The 25,713-nt window shown below is 44.0% G+C and overlaps 1 protein-coding gene across 1 annotated transcript; it reads right to left on the minus strand.

The window, feature by feature from the left end:
- Positions 1-10,264: 10,264 nt before the first annotated feature.
- Positions 10,265-12,893, minus strand: SCG2 (secretogranin II). The gene has a single exon (XM_065748113.1). It carries the CDS (start codon positions 12,600-12,602, stop codon positions 10,710-10,712), a length of 1,893 nt encoding a protein of 630 aa, XP_065604185.1. The 5' UTR covers positions 12,603-12,893; the 3' UTR covers positions 10,265-10,709.
- Positions 12,894-25,713: the final 12,820 nt, after the last annotated feature.

Here is a 25,713-nt window from a genome sequence, read left to right on the forward strand (position 1 = left end):
TCCGTTAAACAAAACTCTAAATGCCATTGCTGTTTACACTATTTAGCAGGGTGCTCAGGAGCGATGATCTGAGCTCTGATGGCCCTCGTGCCTCTGTAAGCAGCCGACAGATTCACGGGTTGGTGAAAGCTGGCTCATTATCTCCAGCAGTAAATCCCCCTCGTAAAGACTCTTGCCTGCTCAAGCTGCAAATGGAGTTTGCATATACTGTAATGAAACATTTCCTAAGTACAGTCATAAGTATTTTAACATCCCCGATACTTTTTCTCATTCCTAAATGCTGATAACTTTCCTCCAAGCTTTGCAAAGGCTTGCCTTCTCTGTAAACACAGTCAAAACAGCAGAGCTCTTGTGAACCTGTGTTTGTGGTCTTCTAGAGGGAGTTGTTGCTGGTGGATCCCAGACTCGTTTGGATGACAGCAGGGGATGCAGCTACCTCCTGCAGGGCCCATTGGTACCCAGGCGTTGGGTTCTCAGAGCAGAGCAGCTGGTGGTTCTGCTGGCTCCCTCTGAAGACCATGGGACCACCCTGGGGGTGGTGTGAAGCAGTGGGGTGAAGCTCACCCTTCCCTGCATCACACAGAGCCTTGTCCCAGGGATGGATAGCTGGGGATCTGCTTCTTGCCATACAAATCTTTGTGTGTGTGAGTGTATGGCGGCAGAAATCTGTGGAAGCAGGCATCTCATCTGTTCTCTGGTAAATAGCTGTCTGACAGGGCCACAGCAGACTGAGCTCACAGAGACCCGCGAGCCCTTTGCTCTGTCATTTGTAGTGCAGCTCTTTGCATTCAGGCATACCAGGAAAACACAACACAGTTATGGCTCAGCTAATCTCACTAATCTTCTTTTAATGAATCCGTTTCAACAGAATTTCATTTCCACTTGCAGTCAACCCAAAGAAGTCAGATTGTCCTGCAGAAAGAAATCACCCCAGCAGAAAGATCTCTCTGGAGATCAGGCCTGGGAGGCAGCAGGCAGGCAGCAAAACGGATGAATAATGATAACAGAGATGGAAATTGAATAACAGTTTACGCTGCCATCTCTCCTAAGTTGCTTGTTCGCTTTGCATGTGCCCAAGTGAATAAGTAATGGAGCAGAGACAGCTGCTGTTGCCAATGGGAGCCAGCATCTTGTCAGGGCTGTTGAGGTACTGGTCTGCATCTGTGTATGCCCTGGGAAGCGTTGTGAGATGGAAGGGGGCTGCCTGGAGCCTTTGGAGGTGACTGCGGCTCTTGTGTTGGCTGAGTGGTTGGTGTTCTGTAGTTTTCTTCGTCTCCTGATCTACATAGGTCCTGGGGTTGTGTCATCAGTCGGACTCCCACATCATACCTATAAGCATCCTGGTACAGCTGCACTCTTTGCCAAAATCTTGAGCACATTGTCTTCTTTAAGCATAGGAACAGGCTGAAGTATTTCTAGAAGCTGTGGAAAGCAGATTTGAACACAAGCTTAAAAAGATGCATTAGAAACAGAAGGGAACTTACAGACCCTTTCTCAAGGACAGGACCTCTTTCAAAGGCATGGGCTGTAAGACCAAGTCAAAGTCTGAGACCTGGTGGTGGTGTACTCCCATTGAGTTCAGTGCAATCAGATTTTCACCATGAATTTGTTTCCAGGTATTTGTTAGTAGAGCACAGTTAGACAAGTGATGACAGGCTCTGCTACAGCTCTGTGAAGAGGGAAATCAGAACGTAATAAAATCAAAATATTTTCCCAGTGAGAGTAAATACTCTGTATTGCACTTGGGAAATGACTTCTAATTTATCTCATGGACTCCTGAAGTCTTGGAGTATCAGAGAAGTGTTTGGCAACCAGAAGTACTTGTAGCTGCTTCCTGTATCTCCATTCATAGAAACTGAACTTCAGAGGCCAACTTCAGGGATCACTGTGACCTCATTTTTATGTTGATTGTGTTTATATTCTCATATATATATATTTTCATGAGATGTCTCAGTGAAGAGCCAGCCTATTTCTGCCCATAGGTACATTGCACAGCTTCAGCTCTCACTCAGCTTGTAATATCCTTGTGAGGAAGCCCAGCAGAAGCCCCACTTTCCTCCTGCTGCCCATGTCAGAGCTGGTGGCAGAACACATCCCTCTGTATCTCCCTGTCAATCCAGGAAGGTGAAACTTGGGCCCTGCAGTTAGGCTGTTGGTACTGGATGCTCCCACATCCCGACAGCCTTTGTTAGAAGGTGTACTGGAATTCCTGTGCTCACCTACTAAGAATTCATAAAGCAATTCATTCCCTGTTCCTTGGCTTTTGAAAGATGTAGAGTAGCAAGCTATAAATCAAATTTGATACTCAGAGGCTATGTAGGAGGACAAATAATCATATCTTGTCAGTCAAATGGCTGTTTAAATTGGTTTTCCATCTTGATACATAGGAAGCTACAGACACGAAAATGTTCGACTCAGTAGGTAAAATATGCAACTGGCCTAGAAAAATAGAGCATCTATTTTGAGGTGGTGCAAAACACATGTTCACCAAGACGAATATTAAAATATTCATTTCCTAAGGACATCAGCCTTGGACTATTTAGGAGATAGGCTACTGAATAATGAATTGCACAGGCAGAAAAGCGTGCACCGTAAAAGGTGAGCTACGAGGCAGTGTCATTTCCTCAGGAATAATGTGAACGTGCCAAAAGTCATGGTTTATGATAGCTAAATTCTGCTCTATATCTGCAGTGTGACAGGTGAAGGATGCCTTTCTGTAAGGCCTCATCTTCTGTATATTTATAAAACAATCCTCTGCTGCTTTTGGCTGCTTCTTGGAAAGGTGCTATAGCACAGGAATTAATTCTAAAACATGCCCACAATCTAAGGATTGTTTTTATTTATTTATTTATTTATTTATTTTTGCGCTCTAGACTGTTTGGCTGATCAGCAAGAACTTTTCCAGCAGTAAGCTATACTCGGAATTTATCGTGAAGATGATTAAGCAAGGTTTACTGAGTCATGCTCTGAGCTGAGCCACGAGGCAGGAAAATGGAAGGAAAGGAAATTACCCAACCTGATTAACAAATGAGTTAGCCACGAAAGTAACCACAGAGGTGTCAGCTCAGAGATAGAAGGCTCCCCAGTGCCTGTCGCTGCACAGGAGGCCACAGGCCTGGCAGCGGTCACCTCTCTGGTTTCCCCCAAACAACTCCATCAATCTGTCACACAGCCAGGCTGCCAATTCCCATTTATTTTCCTGTGGCAGGTGGTGGTAGGCAGGTGATAGGGATGGGAGGCCTCCACAGCATCATTCATCACTTGTCTTTGGAGACCATTTCAGTGAGCACTGTATTAAGTTAAAAATGTAAATGTTGCTTTTATTTGGGTTAATGAAATAAAGATAATCTCATTTTTTAGCAGTGTGCTTCTAGATTGGATGGATGGGCGGAGGTGTTTGAGCATAGTATTTATTATATTGATTGCACCTCAGAATTTTCTTGGATGGCTGCTGTCAAAATATTGTTCCTCAGGGACTTGATCCACCTGCTACGATTCATCTTGGTGTATTTTTAATGTTCACACTTATTATCCCCTTCGTTCTTGTCTCAAGGATGATAACCACAAAAAAAAACCTAACAACCGTGCTGGAGGATATATTCCTGTCCTTTCACAGTTTTGTGGTTTTGGGGTTTCTACTGCAGGCTGTTTGGAAAGGAGACGAGGGCTAAGGGGAGTGCTATAAACAGTGTCTGCATGTGGTGTGGAGAGAGCTGGGGTCTGACATGGCCACCTATGCATGAAGCACAGGTCAGCTTCACAGAGGGTGTATGAGCCCACCTTCAAAGGATGTCATGGCCACTGTGAGGTGACTGCCAGAGGTGGAAGCTGTGTTCTCACTCCTGCCAAGCTTTCTTCCTGGTCACTAAAGAGCACCTCAGTTTAGAACAACGCCAGTGTTGTGAGGGGGAGCCCCAGGAGGGCAGCAGGCAGACTTCTGTGGCACCACAGCAGCCCCACGTACCATCTCTCTCTGGCAGTGCATGGGCTGTGGGGGCACAGCCTCAGCCTGTGCACTCTGGCAAGGAGAGAGCAGTGGTGGCAGCTTCCAGATAGAGATGAGAAAGGCAAAAAGAAGTAGGGGTGAGCTAACTTCAACCTGACCCTACTTCTATACGGAAGTCCAGAGCCATGTGTTAAGATTAAGGACTCAAGTTCACACAGTACCAGCATTTCAGTTGCCTGAACTGACTAGTAGAATCTGATGGTATTTGCAGACTAGCATACAGAATATGGTTTTCAGATTTTGTTCCTTATTCACCTTGTACTAGTGACTAGTCACTGCTGTAAAGCTCCTGCCTTCTTGCACCTGTGTTTGCAAGAAGATGAATTGACTCAGTATTGGCTCTGAGTAAATTTAATTTTGAGGAGAACAGTTTTCCTGTCAGACTACGCTTGCATCCTCAAACAGCGACTTGACACATCTCCCCTTGTCGTGCCATGTAAATGGCAAGTGAGGCATGTTGGCTTTATGCCCTTTAATGATTTATCTTTATTTTTGCTGTGTTTGTACCCAGTGTTCCCGACCTGGCTTTCACATCCCCAATATGGGAGCATGAATAGCGGTAGCATGTAAAGTGGTTTGCTACTCTGCTGTGAAATTTACCAGCAGGTGGCAAAACACATAGGTGCCAGGGTAGAAAATGTGTTCCTTGCAGAAGTGATAACATTATGTCTCCAAACAATTCGATTCCTTCTCTTACGTCAAAGAGGAGAGAGTAGACAGCAGGCTTCCTTCCGAATTTAGAGACAATGCATTTACAACGTGAACCTACATGGAATCTCAAATCTGAGCTGGAAAAAAATACCCTCAATTTAAAGGAAATGCAATTCTGGAAAGAGATTTAATAGACAATAAGGCACAACTGTGGTGAGGATAGTGATAATGTGCTACACCTGGTGATAGGAACACAGTGTGCCTTGTCTGCTGCATGCTGCAGTACCCAGCATGGTGCTGGCATGTGCCTAGAGGAGGAAAACAAGCCAAGAAGGCTTTGCCCATGTGCCCCCAGCCAACACTCAGACAGGGATGTATCCTGCTGTGTCCAGAGGGTGCAGTACTGCAGTGGTGGTGGCTGCCCACATGGGCCACCTGCTTCAATGGCCAGGTTTAAAAGAAAAACCTCACAGCTACGTCCAGGGAGACTTGTTCCACCTTAAGTACAAAGCAAAACAAACCTGCCAGACCCAAATTTGGTGGCAGAGGTGGCATAAAGCTCATTATTTCCTCTGTCTGCTGCCCTGCTCGTATTCCAACTGCAGCACCGTGCTGTGGGCACCCTGCTGCCCCTCCTGCCAGGATGCAGTGAGGGGCTCTATTTTTAGATGGACACCAGGAAGGTGTTTGGGAAGCACATCATGGAGCTGCAATTGTATGAGCTGGGGAGTTGCCAAACAACAATTTCCGTGCTCTCCTCCCCTGGTGAGGCAGAGGCAGAGCTTTGTGGAGTGCTGCACCAGCTTGCTGGTCATGCACTGAATGACTGTTATGTAGAATCAGAATTGAGTTTCAAACTGCTGTAACAGAGGTATTCATCAGCATACATTACATTTGCAAGCAGGGGTTACTTTTCTTTCTTTACTAGGGGAAAACATTGCAAGTGAGCCCATAATTTTGACTATGCTGATTCCAAGACATTTGCAGATAGCAAGTGGTTTCCTGGAATAACAGTGTCTCTCAAGAGAAATGTCAAGTGCATTTAATCAGGCACATTTAGAGCTCTGCAATATCTGGAAATGAATTATTAACGCTTCCAAACCTTTTTGAATGATCCAAAAGTCATGCTGTTCAGATCATCAGCTCTGATTCAGGGCTTCTCCTTTCCACTCTGTGCACTGGAAGCTCTGCACCTTTCTGCTGCAGCCAGACTGAGCTCTTCAGCTCCAGAGGCACATGGGGAACAGAGCAAATGCAAAGTGCAGCTGGCACCTGGCTGTGTCTGCATGGATTTGTACCTCACTGCAAACAGCCCCATGTCAGTGTTGTGCACCTTGGGGGGCAAGATAAGGGATGCTTCAGGAAATGCAGTTCCCACAGAGCCTATCATGTCTGCACAATGCAGCATTAGTACTGAAGATGTGGAAGATTGGTCTGGGCAGAGCCTGCTGGAGAAGAGTTTGAGGCTTCGGGCTCCCTGTTAGCTAGCAACAGCAGAAATGGCAAAATAATGGCAGGAATTGGAGTGCTGCTCAGGACACCTGCCTTCCAGCCACAGCTCAATCATTGGCATGTTCAGTAAGTCTCAGCTGCCTCCTGTTGCTTTGCCTGCAAAGCAAAGAGAATCTTGTAAAGTACTTAGGAGATGCTGGTGGCTGTCGTATGTATGCAAGTCAAACTCCTTTCTCTGCAGTGTAGAAATACTCTCTAAAAAAATAATTGCAATAATCCAATTTCTTCAAATGAGATAATGTGGTTACATTAATTTTTGAATCAACACATGTTCTCATTTCAGAGCCCCAGCTGACAAAATAATGGAGCCAGCAAGATGCAGATGTAAACAAAGCACTTGAGGTAGTGTGTGACTTTAGTGGGGGAAAAAATAGCAAAAAAAAACCAAAAAGGTATTAACTCTCCTGGATACTGATACAGTGAATTCTGGTGGATGCACAGAGAAGAACTCCCTCAGATCTTCAGAAAGGTGTTTGGCAGCTCGTTAGGTTGAGACCAAATGCAACATTTCTGTTCAATCTGCTTGTTGTAGTATGAGAATACTGTGAAGCTGACTGCAGCCTTTAGGGGTGAGATATGAGCAGAAAGGTTTTTTGTTGCTAGACAGAAGCCACAACAAACAGCGTGCAGACTGGCTGCATCCAGGGTTCTGTGAAACTGTGGCACAAAAGAGGAATTAAAACTCTGCCTCTTCCTTTGCCTGAGGAAAGCTTGCAGGGTGGTCCGTTTTGTGCATTAGTATAACAACAAACTTGATGTTGTGTTTGTTGTGCATTGCGTGTTCCTTATTAACAGTGTGACTTTGTCTCACTGCACTCATAAAGCAAAGCATAACGCATGGGAGATCCAAGTGCAGTGGCCGGGGGCATGGGAACAGAAAAGCACTGCAGTGTATATGTATCTGGGCAGGGCAGCGTGGCTCACGGGTAGCAGTGTCCTGCAGTCAGGTGTGACTGTCAGCTCTTTTGCAGGAGCTTTGGTTACATGTCCAGAGACAGCTATAGCTACCAAAGCAGTGCTGCCTATATAGTATTTGCTCATTTCATTTAAAAACGAAGTTGGGGATAAACTAATAGGAGTAAAGTATTTTTACAATGAAATTTGTTATCTATTTTCTGAGTCTGGAAAAGGAAAGGATATAAATGTTGCTTTTCAGTTTGAAATCAGCTTGAAACCTCCATGTAGTTCTATTGTACAATATGCAACACTGTTATTTGAAGCTTAACAACCTTTTCCTTTTTATGAAGACTAACCACAAACAACAAAGCCCTTAATGGCTTGCACACCCTGTGTGAAGATCTTACAGGCTGGTGCAGTTCTTTGTGCTGAAGCTTCTGTTTTCTGAAGTTTGTTACTTCCACAGCTGAAATGAATGTCTTGCTTTTCCTCATCCCCTCGTTTCAGACCCTGATGTCCCAGCTGTCTGTTGGGAGGCCAGAAGGAGCACTGCTTCTGAACGGGTCCCTTAGACATCACAAAGTTCATACAGCTGCCATCAGTGCTTAGAATAATGTGAACAAGAGGTAAGCTGTAGAGGGAGCAGACTATGGGAAGTCTCTCATAGTTCCCTTTGTGTGAGCGGCTCATGTATGCAATGAGGAAGGCAGAACATAGTGAGGCAGGGGGTGACATCCCTTCTGCATTGAGGTAGGTTTTATTTTCTTCTGCACAGTCTCTGAAGTAATCTGTCCCCTTATAAATGGATTTGTACAATACTTCAAAGTGCTTCAATCCCTTAGACCCTCAGCTTGTTCTTGTACCCCAGTTTTTCCCTGAGTTTGCCTTGGGTATGAGCCAGGGGGTTGTGTTTGTGCCAGACAGCTGCCTGGGGCTTTGGGGAGCCTGAGGGAGGACTGTGGTAGGAGAGAAAGGAGATTAATGGACTTAAAACTGCAGCTGGCCTTGCTTGACTGTGTTTCCTCTGTGTGGCATCTCAGTCGTGTCCCTGCACACCTTATAGCTGGAGGTGTGGCTTTGCTGGGGTGTTTGAGCACCCCTCACCCCTTCTCCAGAACTAGTCTTTCAAAACCAAGGAGGTTGGCTAACAGTAGGCATAACAATAGCTCTGTTAACAACTGCCGTAAAATGTAGTTTTGATGCAAACTTGTATATACATCGACTTAAAAAAGCAACACAAGAAAAAAGCCAACCTTAAACCACAACGCCTACAGCCTGCTGACTTTGTTTTCTACTTGAGGAGAACATCAGGGTCTGTGAGTCAGGTCCCTCAGGATACCCTGAGCTCTGGGAACCATTGGTAGCATTAGGAGAGCTGCAGTGCTGCAGGCATCATCAGCACCAGGGAAAGAAAGGGCTGAGCCCACACGCAGCACAGTACCAAGACCCAAGGGCTGTGGTAAAGGCCATCCAAGCTCTATCTTAGCACAAAGCAGAAACAAAGGTGGTTTCTGCAGAGCAATTTTCATTACCATCTCTTCAGCGCTGCTGGGCCACCACAGCCATTGCCTGCCACCCTACTCCCAGCTGCCATAGCAACCTGGGCAACCTCATGTGGTGCTTCTCAGGGCTCTCTTCCATGGAGAATGTGGTGAAGATGCTCCTTACTAAATCCACCCTTGTATGTTGCTATTGAAAGAAGGGAAGGGGAAAAGGAAAAAGAAAAGGTAAGGGAAAGAACCAGTGATAATATTGTTGTATTTTCTGAACCTTTTCCTGATAACTGTTTTGTAGTCATTTAGCCTGGTATCCTGCTGGTGCTCAGCATCTGTGTGGAACAGCACATCTGCATGCCTGTTGGCCTCCATGTAGGCTGTGAGTACCCGGGGCCCTGCACAGGCTCCTGCTGTGGGACTCTGACCCAGCACAGCATCTGTTCCCACCACAGGCTCACCCAGCCCTGCACAGAGCAGTGCTGTCATCAAGGAGGATGACACCATTAGGAATCAAAGTGGTAAAAATGATGTGTGTTTGTATGTGTATGAGTATATATGTATATTTAAAGCACAGTGTTGTTTTAAATGAAATACAGTGATTTCATGTCACTTGCAAGCAAGTACCACTTGAAAAGCAACAGGTTTGTCTTTTCTTAGAGTATAGAAGCAAAACTAACTGGTAATTTTTTCAGTTCTGTGCTTAGTGTTTTGACTTATCCATTTAACAGAGAAATGAATAATTTTAATGTGGCCCAAAGCAAGAGCTCTAGATGAACTATCATCTGCAATTGCTCCAGGTAATGGTGATGCTGGAAGTGAAGCCTTATTTCTGCAGCCTTTCTACTTCGCTTTGTTGAACATTACCTCACCAAAAATCATCCCCACCCCACTTAGCAGAGATGAGATGCTGAAGAATAGTGCAGGGAGAGCTACTTTTAAAATATAATCCTGGAAATGCTTATGCCTGAGCTGTCCTAGTGAAAAACATGTATGACTCATGGAGTTACACAAGCGCATTTAGTTCTGGAAAGTAACTGTAGCTTTTCCAGAACATCCACTACAGTTCTTGTCAGGAGCTTGAGAGACCTTTTACATGGCCAGGATATCAGGTAACGTAGCAAATGATAAAGATTCTGTATGCTTATGTGTATACCAAACAGTCATTTCACAAAAAGTATTTTTATTAGACAAGAAAGTGATGTTACCATCAGTGGTAGTTCTCCGCTCGCCTTGCCTTGGGGCTTGTTTCTTTCTGCATTGTAGCTGTTGTGAAAGGTGGCAAGGAATCCATCTGTAGAAATCTCTTTCTGCTCAGATAAGAAGGTTCAATTTGGTATTATTCAGAGCTTCGCTATAGAATTTGTCTTAGCTAAAAAGATCACTGATCTTCCCCCCACTGCCAAGAGATACAAAATAATTAGTCAGCTGGGGCTCAGTTTTCAAACAGTGTAATGCCCCAGTTCACTTTTGATTTCAGCAAGATCTTCAGGTACTCAGTACCTGAAAGATAATGCAGCCAGTGGTGTTAAAACCCAGGAAACCAGAATTATGCCATCAATTTAATTCACAGTAAAAGAAAAGACCTCAGAAAAATGTTGTAGAAGTAAAAAAAAAAAATAAATAAATGTTTCAGTCTCTGATTACTATGACTTTTATCAACTTCCAGAAAGAAACACAGTCTATTGTCCAGAAATAATTTATTCATTAGCAATAAAACACTGAATAGAAAAAGCCTTGTAAATAAAACTATATATATAATGCTTTATTTTTTTATTCGATACTCCACAAAAAACACTACAGACGGTAACAAAATAATCCAAGTAATCTTAAAAATTTCAAATGATAATTGTCACTCTTCGTTTATCATGTTTTATTAACAATGCAAAGGTCATTTGTTTACATATTACAGTTTTACTTGATTTCATTAAATTGTTTCTTAAAACACCTGAAGCAATTTGGTATTTGCCCCATAATTTATAACATACATAAGTATACCAATAAACAAGATAACAGCTCTGAGAAAGATATGCAGACTGTTCAATGGTAAGTAGTCTACCAGAAGTTGTGTAGTGGGAGAGCGGGAGTAAATCACAACTGAACTGGGATTGAAGTCAACACATTGGAGAGAAATAATATTTGGAGAACAATTACATATTTTCCATTGCCCGTTTAGTAATGTGATCTCTTTCAAGCTCTGATTTCTCCTGTTTTAGATACTCCAGCACCTTTGCCAGCATATCCTCATCCAGATACTGCCTGTTTTGTGTGTCGTCGGTGTCCCCAGCTGTGGAGAGCCTTTTGCTGAGCGTAGCCAGCCTTGCAGCCTCCTGTGGTCCCAGCTGGCTCAGGTGCTCTCTGATGGCCTGCTCCAGCTGCTCGTCCTCCTGCAAGTCGCTTTCAGAAGCTGGAACAGGAACTCGTTTCATCTGGTTCGTATTGATAACTTCGGGATATTTTGCCAGCATCTTTGCCAGGTAATCAGCCAGCTCTTCGTCCTTCTCATCCAGTTTCTCATACTCCATTTGTCGCCTTTCCAAATCGTTAATCCACGCAGGTTTAGGAACTGGGCGTCCTTTCAGTCTTCTGGGAATGTAAGGCAGTCTTGGCAAATCGTTTTCTTGATTAAGACGATTTAGTAAGTAGGAGGGATTCTGATTACCTAAATTGCTAGTTCCCAGAAGGCTGACAATGTCTTCAATATTGAGGTCTTCAGGTAGATTTTCTGGAAGTGCATTAAGAGGCTGCTTCATGTACCCATTTTTAGAGTTTACATTATTTTTAAATATGTCACTCTGTCCTAGATTAGTTTCAGTGATCTCATCGAGGTCTTCTGGGAATTCTGCTTCCTGCTCAGCTTCCAACCTTTCACTCTGAAGCTGTTTTTTCTCCCCAGCTTTCAATATATCTATTAAATCCTCTGGAGGAATTTGTAAATTCCTTGACATTTCTATTAACTGAGCTATAGACTGAGGATTAAGTTGCTTGTCCAAAAATGTGGCAGCTCTTTTCTCCTCAGGCTCTCCTCCAGTCCTTAGTTTCCTGTTTCCAGCACTGCCCATCAGCCTCTTCAGGTAATAATTCATTAGCTTTGAAACATCCTCTGTCATTTGATCTTTATTCTCTCTTCTCATTTCATCCTCAAGGAAGCTGAGTTTCCCTGACCTCTTCATTTCATCATCAACCTCCTCTTCATGTTTGTCAATTTCCTCTTTGCTATCTTTTATCTCTTCCTGGGTTTGGCTTTCCACTTTCTCTTCTATGGGATTCCAGTCTTCTCCTCCAACCACGTCTTCATAAGCAATGTTATTTACTTTATACACATCATCTTCATCATCTGCATACAATTTCTGGTCTTCATCCAGCCTTTCCTTCTTGTGGTTACTAGGTCCTGCCATCTTCCCCAACTCCTGAAACACCGACTCCAGAGTAGCAAGGCTTTGGGGTGTGTACTGCTCTTCCACTATTTCATTAGTACGCTTGAAAGGACTGTCTCTAGAACTGTCTTCGTAGTGGCCAAGAGGCATTTTGAGATATTTTTGCCACCTCTCAGGCCACTTGTATGCCTCGTAATCATCGGTTATTCCAGCTGGAAAGCTGCTATCTGAGCTCAGACCATAAAGTTTATTTTCCTTTGTGGCAGCTTTTGACTCCTTCTCAGCTTGCCGCAAGGCTTCCAGCATGACCTTAACCCACTGAGACTCATCTTCAGTCAAGGAATCCCTTACGTTTTCTGGTGGGTGAACCTGGTCTTTGTTTTCTTTCTGTTGCAGGAGATATGGGACACTTTGAAAGGAGTTATAATCGGGGATGCTTTCTCCCTTGTTAGCTTGCTTGTGAAGATCTTCTATGTATTCCAAAGCTTTGATCATATCAGGACTTGGGAGCCTCTGTAAGTTTTTCATTACATAGTCTGGGTCTTTTTGAAGCAGCTGATACTGCTGGAATGAAGCTGCATCAGCCCAGCAGATTAAGACAAAGAGAAGGATGACAGCACAGGCTGCTCCACGCTGGACGGTTTTAGTTTCTGCCATATTTAGCATACTTCCTTGAAATAAAGAAGAAGAAAAATATAAGTGGTTAATATATGGAGACAGACTTAGCAAACAGAAGCAAAATAGAGACTGCTATTTTAAACTGAAATGCATTATGAAGAATATCAGTATTGATGGAAGATGTGTATTTTGATGGAAATTTATTTTGAGATTTTCTGTCTCTTTCCTCAGTTAAGCATGAACTACTGGTTTGTGGTGTTAGAAATATCTTTATGTGCAGTTTTCTTTACAGACACCAGTTTTTGCAAGGGCAGAGCTGAAATACAAAATAAAAAATCCTATCTAGCTCAATAAATGCTCATAGAAGATTCTAGGTACCATTTTAATGATTAAAATGAAGACTTCAGACAGAATGCCCATATTAAAATACAGCTCAAGATATTAAGACTGCATATAGTATTATTTTGTTAGATTGTTCCATAGGGCATCTCATTTTCTGATTGAGTAATACCTCTTAATGGTGCTATACTGCAATCAAATTAATGTAATGAAGTGGAGAACATGATATATAAAATGACTTGCAGGTTTATTTCTATCATTACTCTTAGTGTTATTGCTTTCTTTTGTGCTATTTCTTAAAAAAAAAAATAATAATTTCTGTTGCAGTTGAATTTTAGTTATGAGGCTCTCTGAGTGACGCATGAGAAGTAATCCTCTTTATGAAGGAGAAGCTATAATTTATCCTACAAGTATAATGTAATTTTACTGAAATTTTCCAAAACAGTTTTGGAAATTGGCTCAAGGAGGCAGGTGCTGAGTGTTGATTTTGTTCTGATTTGTTGAAACAGGTCCCAGGACAAGCAGAAGCTTGCCATTGGCATAAATATAGAATATAGCAGTAGAAACCCCCATCTAATCTGCATGTCCAGTTTATGTCAGCCAATAATAAACAGTTTAAAGGAACATAAGTAAGTGGAGAAAATGTGCATCAGACTGAATTAACATAATTACGTCATTGCTGCATATGAGGACAGAGCTGCACAAGCCCAGTCCTGCAGTGAGGTGAGCACACTCGGCTCCGTGAAGTGAAAAATTGCAGTCACTTATTTCCCAGGAAATGCTCAGGAGCTCGTACGCTGGAGTCACAAGACAGATCAGACTCTTCCCTGATGCAGTTACGTTCATAAATTAAGTATAATAATGAGAAATAAATGGTAAAGATAGAAACTGCTTTGCTTAATGGACTTGTTCAGGCTCCTTTGTTTTTGGCTTGGTAAAGCTGTCCTGTCAAGAACTTGGTGATTCATGTCAGACTGATAGAGAGCTTCGTATCCCATCGTTTATCCACTGCTCTAAGTAGAAAATGCTCATTTGAGCTCTTGTACATTTTTCCGCTGCTTTTGTGCCTAATATAATGTGACTTAACTGAATAATTAAAATAGCATCAGTTAAGAGCCACTTTTTTACCTCAGTGTGCCTGAGCAAGCTAACAGCCACAAGAGCAAGCCATTTCCCCAAACATTTATGAATACTCAAGTCTGCGTACATTTGAGAATTGATTTCATAAAGGATTAGTTCAGAACAGTTGAGGGGAAAGATGTGCCCTCTAGCTCTGTGTTTGCCCTGAACCAAAAACAACACATACTGTGTCATAGACAAGGCACTGTTCTATATATGAACAAATATACCTCAGGGGCAAGAGCAGGAAAAAAAAAAATGACAAAGAAAATGTTATCTACATGTTGTCTACTGTAGCTATTTATTTATTTATTTATTTATTCTGTCAAGAACAGGTTTGATGAAAACTGCAGAACCTCTGTCCTTTTTGAAGAAGGTGGAGTTGTTCTGTAATTATCTGCCAGGCACATCCCATTAAGAGAGCCTAGTAGAGCAACCTCCTTCTCTGCACACAGTCATGTATTACTCTGTCCTTTGTAGGAGTCAGCAGCCCCCAATTAAATCTGTAAGGCACGTAACCCAGCGAAGTTTTGTTTACTGCTCCATGAGGATGTTGCTCAGTGGAATAGTCCTTCTGCAGGAATAACGGAACACTGGTATCATTCTGTGTGGTTGAGTACGCTTGTCTCTACATCAGTCTTCAATTCTAACTTACTGGTGGATGATATTCAAAAGCCTTTGTCAAATGGAGTTAGAAATCATTCTTTCAAAAGCTTTGACTTCAGGTCATAAAATGTTGTCATGGAATATACTGCTTTATTCGGGGTAAGGGGCTCCTCCCCTGTTTTTCAGGCTTCAGTTTCAAATTTTTTTGAGTAAACAAGACATTTCAGAGTACCTTTAGAATGCAGAGTAAAACATTCCTATGTCTCTCAAAGGTCAGTGGTGCTAAAATGTTGTTTTGGCTGCAAATGCATAAATGTGAAGCTTGCATAGCTGAGGAGTGCATTATTTCTTCTCTATTAGAACCCAAGAAACACTAAAATCATTCTCTGGCCAACAAATACACAAGTTTTTCATTACAAAATGAAAGGATTGACTTTGCAATTTAACATGAACAAAGGCAATGAAGACTGACATAAGAAGTTCCCTGGAAAACAGACAAAACAATAAATCTCCTTTTCTGGGATGTTTCCATGGTAGCAGCAATTTTCTCTCTCTCTCTCTCTCTCCCCTCTCAGATGTAGATGTAATGTTTCCAGTGAGAATTTGCTATGAAAACTCAAAACCTTTCCTGAAGAGGAGTCCTTAACACTCTGAGAGGGACTCCAGCTCCAGTTTTCCATAAAGAAAATAAGGAAATATAAAGCCAGCACTTTTCCTCCCATTTACTGTGGCAATAAATAGCACAACTGTGAGAAAGTTGCCTTTTTAAAGCCTATCTAACCATCTATCCTGTGCAGGGGGACTCAAAGCAGAAAGAAAATGAAAAAGGGGTGAGGAGGAGGAGGGGAATAAAAACACAAACAAACAGAGCACAAGCGGTTCTGAGCGAGGATAATGACTGTATGCACATGGAGAGCTAATCAGATTGCCTCTGCATCCAAGGTAACCGTGCATCCTGTATTTTGACACGGCCAAAGTGCCGCGCTGATGAGCCGGCGCAACTCAGCGCAATCACGGAGCTGTTACGCTCCATCGCTTCAGGCTTTGATAACACAGAAGAAGTAGATTTAGAGATGTACGGGGCACACACTCAGTTAGCATTGCAAAGACCAGCTACAACCCCATCAACTTTCTGCAGTCGCTCGTGTTTGACTTCTTGACAATTTCTTTTCTTCCATTTTTTTTTTATCCCCTCTATTCCTCCCTAAGCTCCGCGGAGCTCCGCCGCTGCCAGGAGTGGGGCACCCCGCTCCCCAGCCCCGGCCCCTGCCCGCCCGCAGCTCCTACCTGCCCGCAACGCGCCGCCGCCGCCGCCGCCTTCAGCACCCGGACAGCGCCCGCTTATACCGCCCTCGGCGCGCTGACGTCACCGCGCTCCGCTCCGCGCCCCGCCCCACGGCACAGCCCCGCCCCGGGACGGGGACCGGGGGTGGGGAACGGGCGGCCCTGGGAGGGGGAGCGGGGGCAGAAAGGGGAAAGGGAAAGGTTAAGAACTGCGGGGGGGGGAGAAGGGAAAAGAAAGAAAGGGAGGATAAAAGCGGAGGGAAAAAGAAAAAAGAAGGAATTAAAAAAAAAGAAAAAGAGGAAAAAAAGAAGAAAAGGAAAAATAAAAATGTGAAAATGTAAAGAAAAGGAAAAAAATATATACTGAAAGTGGGTGAAGACTAAATAGCGAGATGAGTGTGAGGGTGGGTGTGAGCCACGCTATGCAAGGACAAGCCCCTGCCATGCAGCACAGGGCGAAGTTTGGCACATGTGTGTGCACATGCATGTACCTGCTGTGCAGGTGCCTTGGCAGGCACTGCCCTTTTCACAGCTACCTCGGTGGGGCCTGTTTTAAAAGCCATCCAAGTATAGCACAGGGACATGATGTGGGATAGGGGACAGTGGGCCCAGCAGTGGCCCCATGGGGACTCAGCTCAGCACTCCACAGCTGCACTGGCACTGCACTGCCTGTGCAAAGGGCACCACTTGCACCTGTGATGGGTACAGGGAGCAAATACCTCTGCCATGAACCTGGCGGCGTGGCCTGGGATGTATCTCCTCAGCTGCTGGGCTGGCTGGGCTTTGGCTCCTTCCTTTCTGTTCCAGAAAGCACGTTTTGCCTTGGCTTTTAATGGGACTCCTTTTCCCCAGAAATAAATCTTTTCTGACAATTTTGACCTTTTACAGCACAAAATGGAGGGGAAAAAAAAAAAAAAACAACGAAGGAAAGAAAGAAAAAAAGCAACACCCTAGGATGAATGTACCTTCTGAACCAGTAAATGTTACAAAACTAAACTGACAGAAGAACAGCAAGGTAGGATTCATAGCCGCCGTGTGCACAGACACCAGGACTGTGCTGTGGCACAACTGGGGGTCAGGCCACCTCTCTGTGGCTGATGTAGAGCTACCACGAAAGTACAGAATCCATTTCTGTCTGTTCAAAACCCTCAGCACGTGCAGGTGGCCATGGCTGGTGCTGGCATTTCTGGGTCTGCTGAGAAAACGGTCATTGTGAAGAGAACAAAAACTCGAGAAAGAAGAAAGAAGGTCAAGAATTCTGTTGTACCTCTGCCTGTGCTTCCAATGGACTCTTTCATACATTTTCCTACCAAAAACCCGACATTGATCTAGCAAATTCTTTCACATGAAGTCACTGTGCTGCCCCTGTCCATCCCTCCCGACCTCCTGTGTCGGCACGCGTTTCAGACCACACTGATTAATTGGCACATCAGCACAATTCCTTCCTCTGCTCCTTAACCGCTCACTTGAGATTTGCAGCGTGTGAAGGCAGGCAGAGGCTTGGCTCAGCTCTGCCACAGCTATTTTGGTTTCAGCAGATAGAATTTACAGAAGGGTATCCACAACCGGGCTGTCAGTTTCACTCCATTTAAACACGTGAACTGTGCATGGACACTGTGCTGCTGATGGCCTTAATGTACCTTTTTTCTTTTTTGCATATTAAGTGCATTGCATCCTTTTCCTTGGGATGAGTCACGAAACGGAAAATTTGATCTGTGTTGCCATTAGAAGTTCCATGGCATTTTAAGGAAGAGTAAGATCACATTATAGCATCTCTGAAATTTTGGTAATTGCATTAGAACCAGCTTCGTATCAACCTCTAAACCATAACAGCTTGGCAATCTTTTTTTCTTCAGAATTCATTCAGACCATATTTCTTCCTCCTGTGTGTCCTGGAACAGAGCAGTAATAAATATAGTGTTTGCTCGGAGTAGCTTGCCCTGCCTTTCACAGCTGCACATCACAAGGAGCTAGAAGTTAAACCTGAATCTTACACGTTCAGAGAGACTGTTTCATTATATGCGAGAACCAAGGCATTGCTGCAGGAGGGACCATCACTGCAGCCAACAGAGGCAGGAAACCCAGCCCTTCTGCTTTGCCATACTCATCTCAACATCCATCACCACGACAGCCAATGCAGAAAGAGAAGCCAGGAGGCCTGGAGGAGCTGTGCCAGGAATGCTTCTGGCCAGTGATGAGGTGTGGCAGGTTTGGTGACCTCACACTCAGTGCTGGCACCGGGGTGGTGACAATGACCCCACTGCTGCCCCCGTTCAGGGACCCTGAGCCCTGCCTCTGCCCAACCCACACGAGGGGAAGCAGCCATCAATATATGGCTATAGTCATGCAGAAATAAAGTTGGGCTGCTGTGCCTCTGTTCTCTAAGCCCAGACCAGTCTGCACCAACTCGCTTCAGCTCTCTCCTCAACCTAATTGGTGCCACCAGACAATCAGTAACTGTTTAAAAATAAAGCTTGGTTGTGTCAACATTGATTTCCCCCCTTCCTCTGTTTCCAGTAGCAACTAAAAATAATTTACAACTCATTTACGTGGCCTTTCTTACACAGGAAGGGCTGATGTCATATTTAGAATTCATTCTTCATCTGACTTGAATATCTGCATTTATTCTGACTGTAATGAGAAGGGGGAGGTTTTCTTCCATTAGAAAAAAAAAGTTCATCCATCATCACAGATAGGAATTCCTTTAAGTGATCTTAATTTTACTTGACCACCTCTCAGGTCCAACATTAGACTTGTTTATTTTGTGCTTATTTTTCACGCTTGGAAAAAATCAAGCGAATTCTTTATACCTCCCTACATTTAGTCCATACTAAGTGGTTCAAATTTCATAAGCAAAGCTGGAAAGGGAAGGAAGTGAGAATGGTGTACGGAAAGTGAGGGGTCTGCAGAGACCCCACCCCACGGGCTCTGGGGCTGCTGAGTTCCTGCTGAGTGGTGGGAGGACTGGGAGCTGAGGCTGGCCATTGCTTCTAGTGGGAGAGGAAGCAAGAAGTCACAGTGAAGGGAGTGTGGAACAAAGCAAGTGAATCAATGGGGAAAGAACTGACTGCTGTACTTGTTCCAGAGCAGCCTCCACTTTGATTACCACGAACGAGAATAGCAACCCACCAACAGATTGAAGCATGTGTGTCTTCTCCCATAGCCGCCACAGTATTTTTATCTGCAGGCCTCCCCCACACACATACTCACACATTTCCTCCCGTGGAGTTTCAAGGATCTTCACCAGCCTGTGTCATCTGCTTACCAACATTAGCTGTAAAAGTACCAGTGGAGCAGGCAGAGCGTTACGTTCAGCAGCCGGTGAGGATCAGGAGTCTGCTGGGAGCCGGCTGGATCGAGCTGCCGTGGTGTCAGCTCTGTGTGCGTCAGCCTGCAGGATTTAAAGTCAAAACACACATAGTGAGGGAGGAAGACAATGAGAAAGTCTGAGTCATACACTGCTGAGGGTGAAGAGAACAGATTAATAGACAGCAAACATGAATGAAACCAAACGGCTCGTTTTAGTCATGCGGCTCCTTCTTAAACCCAAAATAGCATTTATTTTTAGTCGCTGAGGATGAAAAGAGGTTTTCTTTGCACTTTGCAAAAGAGCACTGAGAAAAGAGTTTTAATTAGCGTGGCCCAGGCTCTGCTTTCCTTGATACCTGGGAGCAGGAGCAGCAGTGTGCTCAGGGCACAGCACTGCCCCAGCAGTGTGTCACCCACGGGCTCTGCTCACCCATCCCTAGGGCACACAGTGTGATGTCACGCTCTGGCCCTGCCAGCCTTCCTCTGCCAACACCGAGCCAAAAGAAACAGTGATTGCTTAGGGGCAGGTCTCCAGGAGGGGCTGCACCGCTCCCACTGCTGAGTCCTGCCACGGCTCAGGAGGTTCCAGCTGTGCAGGGCTGTCCCAAGCCACCAGAGATCACTTACCCAGCACCCCCCAGTGCTTCAGAGCTGCTGCAGGAAGCCGAGCCTGGCATAAAAGGATGGGAGCACAAAGCAGGCAGGGGCCTCATACTGAAAGTGGGGGAAGGAAGAGAAGGCACCGTGCAGCTGGGGCTCCCCAGGGTCAGAGCATGGCCAGCTCACAGGGTGCTGCTGCCATGGAGGAACACGATGCATCCTCAGTGTCTGTTGGACAGAATGGCCTTTGGTTGGCTCCTGGAGGCTGGCACGAGGAAACATGAGGGGATTATGTGGGAGCAAACTAAGTTACAGTCACAGCAGTATGCTCACATGTTTTTGTGACTTCTCATTTGAAATAAATGGATAGAAGTGATTTCACAGCTGCGCGTAGGGATTAGTTACATTATTTAATCCTTTGCTAAATCATCTCAGCAATTCTGTTCTATAGAATCTTCACAATCTTGGGGCTAAGCCATTTCTATCCCTTAATTACATCAAAGCCTCATTAGTTTTTGTGTTAATCACTCACACACACTGTGATTTTGGGTCTCCCCGTCCCTGTCAGCACACCTCTGCTTTGTCACCTGTCTGACAATGCGAGACAGAAACAAGAGAAGCAAAATTGCCACCCACTAACCCTCCTTTTTCTTATTCATTTTTTGAGACTGCATCTATGTCCAAAGCGTGATGTCCCACACCTGTGCACCTAATGGAGGGAACATCCTTCCCTCCCCAGGCCATTAGGGCAGTGGATGCTTTGGCAACAGCGGAAGCAAGAATCTATTTGCTAAAGCTATGAGAGCAATAAGCCACGCTCTGCTTCCTTGTCATAAAAGGTTATCACCATTTTCTGTTGCACTGTCTTTGCTAGCATCATTAGTTTCCATGGTGCTACTACAGCATTTTTTGTGGTCATAGGTCTGTTCTTCTTTGACTAGTGTGTGCCTCTAGGTTCCAGCTCTACTGCTACAGAAATCTGTATAGAGCTGGGTCATAAACCAAATATAGCATTTGGTCATGAATGTGACAAAAATAGAAAAAAAAAAAAGAGTGACTGCAAAGCACAGCACAAAGCCAATGACATAGAACTTCTTCCTAAGGAAAACTTTTACACAGGAGAGGGTAAAAGTTGGATAGTTTGATTCCAAACTGCCAAGTTATCTCACGTGGATAAGGTAGGAATACTTCATGTCATGTCCAGTTACCTGTATATTAACTTAAAGGTTAATTTAAAACAAACTTGAGACTAACAGTGAAGAGAGAACACAAATTCACACTGCCTCATGTGCTGGCAGCTAGCACCATCAGCATTAAAGCTGAGGGCTTACATTTTGGGGCTTTGCATTTCAGCTTACACAACCAGGGAGAACCAGCATCGTAGCAGGTGTGTCCTCACAGGCAGATGTGTCAGCACAGCACATTTGTCACCTCATAGACACTCCCTGGTCCAGGAGGGTTTAATGCTGTCACCAGATGTGCAGGAAGCACATTCTGAGCAGCAAGAAGAGCAGACATCACCACAGGCTCACCTCAAAAGTGCATGTGGGCAAGCTGCTGCTCCCACAGTGGGATGGGCCACTGGGGGCGGGTGCAGCTGGAAACCTGGGCCCAAAGCATCCCCTTGTGCCTCAGAAACAACTACCTTTAATAATACTCATCAGGAAAATACAGCATTCATCCTTGGTGGTAAATCAGAAATATTTTTTCCGGGACTCCTCTCTCCCCGATTAAGCACTGTGAACATTCTGTTTGCTATCACTCAGTTTTGAAACGCTCTCTTGGGCTAGGGATAAGTGCTAGGCAGGCTGCTCCTCCCCAGCAGAAATCAAAACACAAGCGTTGCCATCAGTTCTCCAAGCAGGCTGAGCACTAAACAACAGCTCGTAACACCTCTGCAAGCTGGGAAGAACATTTGCCTTGGACCTCTGCGCTGTTTTAGATAGCAGTCTTGCATTTCTCTCAGCTATCACAGTCTTGACTGGCAAGTAAAATCCATATAATTAGGAGAAAATGCTGCAATTTTCCCCTAGGGAAATCCCGTCTGCGTGCCACACATGCTTGTTAAGTGCCCTCCCAGGCCCCGGCTGCTGTCTTGCTCTTCTGCCAAGCCCCGAGTCACCGCCTGCTCCCAGGCTGGGAGACTGCACTGGACTAGAAGAGCTCCATAATGGGCAAATGACCAATGCTCACCTTTCTGTGCTTGTCAGGGGAATCCCAAGAAGGATGAAACAAGGAGCAGGTTTTCATTTCAGGGCCTTGAAGAGTAGCAGTGGGACCGCAGTGCTCCTCCAGCATGGGTGCAACCTACAGTTCAGGGAGAACAACGAATAAATTTAGGAAGGGACAAATGCCCAGTGAGAAAGCAGCCCATCCAGCATTTCATCTGAGTGCAAACAGCTTACGGTTACAGGCATAGCTGGGAACTCCCAGACTGAGCCCAAAATAGGACTCTATGATTGAAAGCATTTTTTCTTGCCTCATAATGGAAAAGTTGAGTTTAAAAATGGAATATATAGAAGGGAAGAGGAACAGCATAGTCTCTGGATTAGCAGAGATTAGCACAGCTTCTCTTGTAAAATATTAAACCTAAGCTATTTTTCCAATTGAATGAAATGTACTCAAAAGGAACCGTTTGTGTCCAGGTGACAGAAGGCTTGTCATGAAAACAGCTGCTTTGATGCTGGAATAACAATGCAGATTCAAAAGGATTCAAATATGAAATGAAACAGACACATTATTGTATCTCATCCCAAATCTGCAGCATCCTTAATCTGGAAATTTTCTCTTGAATACATTTAAAAATCAAGCATAAACTCTATAGATGCTGTATACTTGTGTTTAGCCAGCCAGAATATGCCAAGGCAGCTCTGGCTGCAGGACATGCACTTCTCCAGCAGGATTTATTGCCTTCCATTTGAAAGAGCTGTGGTTGAGACTGTTTCACTCTGAAAAAGCCTTCAAATCCACACAAGGCTTTTCAACTGAGTAGAGAAGACTGACTTTTGCTGCCACAAGCATCAGTGAGTATCATAACAACGCAAGTAATATTCTGCCTCTGCCTGCTGGTAGTGACAGTGAATTACATGATGTTGCCAGTAGCTTCCCCAGTGCTATCCTTACTCCACATCCTGCAGCTTCAAGATGAAGCAGGTTTCCCAGGTGCAGGGACACCATGCAGGGACAGTGCCAGAGCTGCTCACAGGAGCCAGGCACTCCCCCTTCCTACATATACTGCTGTAATTTTTCTACCTCTTCTATTTCACCATCCTAGGAAATTGCCTAGTGTGTCAGTGATGATCTCTTGGGGGGGTGGGGGGGGAAGGTCTGATTTCAGAGCAGTCCTGCAGCACCATGCTGCAGTCAGTACCCAGAGCCATCCCACCACCGTGTACAGAGAAGACCAGATCCAGGAGCATCTCACAGACATGAGCTGCATCCCCCAGGGACATAGCAGCCATCTTCCAGAAAAGGACAGGCATTCCGTCATCTGTATCTACCCACACTTGACATGATGCTGGACACTGCAGAAGTGGCCTGGTTTGTCTGAAATAAAATGCTTCTAATTCAAGGCAAAAACAAGTCCAGCTTTTTAAAATCAGGTCGCAAAGCAGTGCAATGAATCACTGTCAGCATTACCTAGAGCATGGTCTGCGTGTGCTCCTGCGTAGGTAGGTACTCAGCAGGGAGTTTTTTGGCCGCCTGTGGTTTTCCACTAGTGCATCTCAAAGATGAATCAAAAGGACAGATACCACATCTGGCACTGGAGATCTTGTCTGATGAACTAAATGGATTATTGACCATGCAGGGAGGCTTTTTGCCACATTGCACAGAAGGAAGAAGTGCAACCTGAGGAGACATGGAAGACATTGGGAAGAGAAAGAAAGGGCGCCGTTCTCCTGGATGCAGCTGCAGTACACGAGCCAGTGCAGCTGAGAAGACGTATGCTCCTCTGGAGACCACATTTACAGTCTCTGAACTGGAAAAAGCAGATGGTCTAGGGGTTGAGGCAGGAATCTGGAGTCTCACTTTCAGGGTCTGTGCCAAAGGGGTGGGACCAAGGGGTAATTAAGCTGATGAACAGTGATATTAAATGTATGAAATGAGGCTTACAATATAAGAGAAATCTTATGGAAAATAACTTGATGTGAGAAGCATAACAGAGCAACTCCCAGCACAATTAACCTGTAATGAAGCAGAAGTGCAGAATCTGCTCCTAGGATTAAATCCATTTACAGCTGCAGTTTTCCCCAATTTTTATCCATGAAGCCAAATCATCACCATTTATTTGCTTTTAAAAAGTGCTACAACAGGAGAATTGACAGTACATGCCTCAGATGCATAAAGACCAAACTCATTTGGTCTTACTAAAAAAAAAAACCATGCTTATGTGCTTTGAGAAGTCAGGGTTTGGTGAATGACAGCCTTTAACCAAGATTTTAAATTACTACTGAATATTCTTAATTCTAGTTTTACGTTGTTACTTTTGACAGCCATGGTTCAGAGACTGCACTGACAGTTGGCAGCACTGAGACAGCGGCAACTTGGAAACAAAAATGAACTGCAGAGGCTTTTCTGTGCCAGTGGCATCAGACAAAACAAAACAAAATCAAACCTCACTCTTATAATTATTAAAACAATTCAGTCACCGCTCTTGCCAAAAAAGACACTTGAAGAGAAAGAATCTCAAGAAAAATAACCAAAACAAAACAAAAAAAAACACAACAGGTAATGCCATTCAAGCACTCAATTCATGAAACAAACATGCAAATTGATCATCAAAAGCAACATCTATGATGGTACCTACAGTTCACTGATAAATATGGTATATCGTCTGAAGACTGCTGTGACCTACAGAATAGCTTTTGATGTCATACTTTTCATTGTGCTGATGTAAGTCTTAAATTCATAAAGCAATATGAATTTTAATGATGTTGAGCAAGTCTTGCTTGACATTATCAGCTGCACTAGCCTAAAAAAGATGGATCATCAAATAACATTTATTTGCACCTACAGAAAAATACACATACCTCAAAGGGATTATTTTCTCAGATGTAGGTTTATTTTTAGACAGAAAAATGGTGGGGCTTTTTTGGTTGTTTTTTTTTTTTGTTTGTTTTGTTTTGTTGTTGTTGTTGTTGTTTTTTGTTTTTGTTTTTAATCTTTGAATCCTTTGATAATGAAGATGAAATTACTGGGATGACCCTATGTCTCTATGAGTTCTCACAGAATTTCAAGAATGGCAAACCATTTCTCTCCTAAAGTTATTTACGAGTGTTGGATGAGTGTAGAGCTGTCTTGCATTCCTACACACACTTAGAGACTGCAGACAGCTCTTAAAAACCTAGGACAGTTATGATATAAAACAAATTCTAACTATGGCATCTTAGAAAGGACCAGAAGTTCTTGCTTTGCTTACTTATAAGTATACCCATTTCATTATATAAATGGAACTGGTAGATGTGAATGTGATTAAGAACAAGTGCAGTACATGCATGGATGCCAGGTGGGGGTAGTAAAATTTACATTTCACAGACCACCTTAATGATGACACTTCCTAATAACTAATTTCTCTGCAATCATAATCCTTCTTTATCATGTTTTTATAGTTTTCTCTACTGTGTCTAAGAAAATGAAACACTGATTGGTACCATAAGAGTCTGCTGTGAATTATTTATACTGCAGTATTGCTGTTTGCACAAGGATTAAGCCATTACAACAGTCTGAGGGAATACACATCAGCCTTTGTGTCATTTCCTCTGGTCTGACTTAATTCAGATTAATGAATACAGCCTAAGTAGGAATCTGTCCCACTTTTTCTTCCACCCTGATTGATGGCACTTAACTGCTTCCTGCTACAGACTGATGTCTTTCTTAAAAACTATCCTGAAATACGTAGGTC

This window comes from Cyrtonyx montezumae, unplaced genomic scaffold (assembly GCF_038088225.1).
Source record: "Cyrtonyx montezumae isolate F1298 unplaced genomic scaffold, pur_monq_1.0 scaffold_5, whole genome shotgun sequence".
Taxonomy (NCBI): domain Eukaryota; kingdom Metazoa; phylum Chordata; class Aves; order Galliformes; family Odontophoridae; genus Cyrtonyx; species Cyrtonyx montezumae.